At 43.9% G+C, this 3,368-nt stretch overlaps 2 protein-coding genes across 2 annotated transcripts; both read right to left on the bottom strand.

Moving 5' to 3' along the window:
* Positions 1-288: 288 nt before the first annotated feature.
* Positions 289-934, bottom strand: LOC6572057 (larval cuticle protein A2B). Its single transcript, XM_001998174.3, has 2 exons — positions 811-934; positions 289-747 (listed from the first exon to the last, which is right to left on the bottom strand). Exons 1-2 carry the CDS (start codon positions 820-822, stop codon positions 322-324), a joined length of 438 nt encoding a protein of 145 aa, XP_001998210.1. The 5' UTR covers positions 823-934; the 3' UTR covers positions 289-321.
* A 600-nt stretch (positions 935-1,534) lies between these two features.
* LOC6572058 (larval cuticle protein A2B) lies at positions 1,535-2,341 on the bottom strand. The gene is made up of 2 exons (XM_001998175.4): positions 2,237-2,341; positions 1,535-2,181 (listed from the first exon to the last, which is right to left on the bottom strand). The coding sequence occupies exons 1-2, from the start codon at positions 2,246-2,248 to the stop codon at positions 1,624-1,626; spliced, it is 570 nt and encodes a 189-aa protein (XP_001998211.1). The 5' UTR covers positions 2,249-2,341; the 3' UTR covers positions 1,535-1,623.
* Between the last annotated feature and the right edge of the window lie 1,027 nt (positions 2,342-3,368).

Below are 3,368 nucleotides of genomic sequence, written 5' to 3'. Positions count from 1 at the left end.
ATTAATCTGATACGATCATTGGATCTGCGCACGCGTAGAAGGTATGTAATAGCCATATATCTGTGAAGAGTATATTAAACGTAAATTTAGTTAGCCTTGTCTTCAATCTTGATTTATGTATGCAAAGATGAAAACAAATCTAAATATATATATATGTATATTGCTGGGATAAAAAATTTTCTTATGTGGACTCATTATTATCCCCATTATGTCTATTAAGCGAGACAGTTAAGAGTCGTGATTTATAGAAGCTTAGAAATATATAACAATTTATTCAATTTAAGGACATTTACATGGCATTAGACAGAAACGGATATCCATCTAGTGGTGATAGGCAACGGGCAGAGGTGCTGGGGCAGCGACGGCCTTGACCACCTTCACGTGGTCGATGGGCACACGGTTGACCACAGCGTTGAAGCCGTTCTCTGGGTCAGAGGTGTACTGGACAGTGCGCTTGTAGCCATCGGAATCCACCAGCGAGTACTCGCCGCGGACCACATCGCCATCGCGCTCCTCCACCTGGCTCTTGGAGTCGCCGGAGAGGGCGTCCTGCACATCGTAGGCGAATTTGTACTGGGGATGGGGGTCGTACTCATCGTCGTGCTTGGCCAGAACGGGCTGCGCATGGGCGACTGCCACTGGGGCATGAGCATAGGCCACAGCTGGAGCAGGTGCAGCATGGTAGAGCTGCTGGGCTGGCAGAACTCCGGCGCTGGCGGCGGCAACGAGCGCAAGGATGGCAAGGTACTGAATCAGAAGAACATACGAATGAAGTATTCACGGACTTGGCTGTGCATTGACTGATCTTACCTGGAAGGCCATGGTGAGTGGGCGTGGGGAGCTTGGCGAATATCCAAACAGTGATGCGAAAGCGGAGAAGCTGTGGAATGATTTGCAGACTGGCCAACGCTCGGTTTTATACTCCGGCTGAGGCTAGCTGAAATTGGAATGATAATTATATTTTTATTTTATTTTATTTCATTTCATTTATTTTGTTCGCTTTTGCCCAACATACTTTTGTCACTCTTATTTATTTTTCGTTGATATTTCGACTGCGAGCGAGCCAATTACGAATAAAGATAGATATAGTACACACACATAACACATATTTATGCAACAGCTTCGACATGTAAATATGTGCAGATTAGTGCCACAGGTAAGTGGTCTCCAATCCGCAGCCGCACAACCACACAACCACACAGACACACATGCACACAGACACACAACCACACCTCTATCAATTGCTGCCGTTTGACCGCGAGCTAATTCGTGTCTTTGTCGCTTTCACAATTTCACCTTGAGGGCGATATCGAATTAAATGCATAAGTATATACATTTATATTATTTAATGCTTGATTGCTTGGCCGATACGGCTGCATATGGCTTGACAAATACTTTTCCTTTATAGAGCTTAACGCCCCAGAATAATAATTTGATAGTCGAAAAATTATAATCTTTTTATTTATATATGTATTAGTTGATCTATAGTTGTATTTCGTTCTCGATCAGCCTCCCTGCCAAGATTCCCATTCAAGAAGGAACAATCTTTTATGTAAGAAAAAAATCACAATTTATTGCATAACCATAAAAGAGGGATTAGTTAACAAGGGGAATCGGGTCGGATTACAAGTTCCGCACGGTATAGGCTGGCGCCGTGTATCTCAGAGGGGCTGCTACTGCCAGGGGGGCAGAGCGGACGAGGGGAGCAGCAACAGCAACGGGAGCAGAGCGGACGAGGGGAGCGGCGACAGCGACGGGAGCAGAGCGGACGAGGGGAGCAGCAACAGCAACGGGAGCAGAGCGGACGAGGGGAGCGGCAACAGCTACGGGAGCAGCCTTTACCACGGGCTCGGCCACGGCAACGATAGGTTCACGGCGAACGACGGCGTTGAAGCCATTGATAGAATCGGCGGTGTAGGTGACGGTGCGCTTGAAGCCATCGGCGTCGATCAGAGAGTATTCGCCACGCACCACATCCCCATCGCGCTCCTCCACATGTCCCTTGGAATCGCCGGACAGGTTGTCCTGCACGTCGTAGCTGTACGAGTACTGTGGATGCGGATCGATCTCCTCCAGCTCAACGGTCTTGGCCAGAACGGGGGCGGGCGCCACTGCAACGGGGGCCGCAGTCCTCAGCACCGCCGCCTGCGCCACGCCGAGCATAGCCAATGCGAAAGCGATCTGTGGATAGATTAGATAAGTATCCTGGCATCATCTATGGATCTCTCAGCTGTACCTTGTAAGCCATTTCTTATGGAATTGCTTGGAGGATTACTCGGTGCTGTTGGAAGCAGAAGCTAAACACTGAATGTCTGGCCAAACGGTGGACGTAAGGTTATATAGTCAATCCGATGACATTGGTCACACCTAATTGGAATTCGTTTTTGGCACCGCATCGGAGGTGGCTGCAGCCTGAGCTCGTCACGTATAACAGTCACGTACGTTCTTCGGTTCTCCAAGTCGGACAACCGTTCAAATGCGAATCTTGAATTGAAAACCCATAGTGCATATTATTTATAAATAAATATATAGGTATATAGATATTTGTGCTCTTCAGTTATATGTATGTATCTCCCGCTGTTTACAGTTATTGCACACATAATGTGCATTCGAAATTGATGGTGTGCGAATAATCGAAATCAATATTGGATTTCGTAAAATATGCGAATCGACTCGATAAGTGATATGAATTTCGATTTATAACATATTAAATAAATTACAAATTGTTTCTCAAGAATTTTGGGTTGAATACTTATGCTTTCATTCTATATCGTCATCGTATCTATATTAACAATAATTGTTCATAATTCATGCAAACAAACATGAAATAATTTCGATATAGTTTTGACAAATACATACATATGTATACATGCATTCAGATCAACCACTATTTTCCATCTTTCAATGTACTTGACAATAGTAGGCAAATCAATTTACGTGGCTGGATTACCTGATTTATTTATTTTTATATTTTTATATGGGAAACTTTATTTTGAATAAAAAGGTCTTGTGCCATAATATTCCACTCTTACAAGTTTTTATACCCTGAACCCATTTTCAATGGGAAATCAGGGTATAATGGTTTTGTTAAATGTATGTAACAGGCTGAAGGAGGCGTGGCAGACCCCATAAAGTATATATATTCTTGATCAGGGCGACGAGCTGAGTTGATTTAGCCCTGTCCGTCTGTCGGTCCGTCCGTCTTCCGTATGTTTGAACGCGTCGATCTCAGAAGATATACTTTATATATCGATAGATTGCCCCGGTATTTTGTTATCGATTAAAAACATTATCGAAAACCAGTAATAAATTTATATCTCCTACATCTTTTAAGCTAGAGTTCAAATTTAATATGTATACTTATATGC

This window comes from Drosophila mojavensis, unplaced genomic scaffold, assembly GCF_018153725.1.
Source record: "Drosophila mojavensis isolate 15081-1352.22 unplaced genomic scaffold, ASM1815372v1 contig_19, whole genome shotgun sequence".
Classification (NCBI taxonomy): domain Eukaryota; kingdom Metazoa; phylum Arthropoda; class Insecta; order Diptera; family Drosophilidae; genus Drosophila; species Drosophila mojavensis.
The sequence above is the reverse complement of the archived record's forward strand: the minus strand, read 5'-3'. Positions and strand labels throughout refer to the sequence as shown.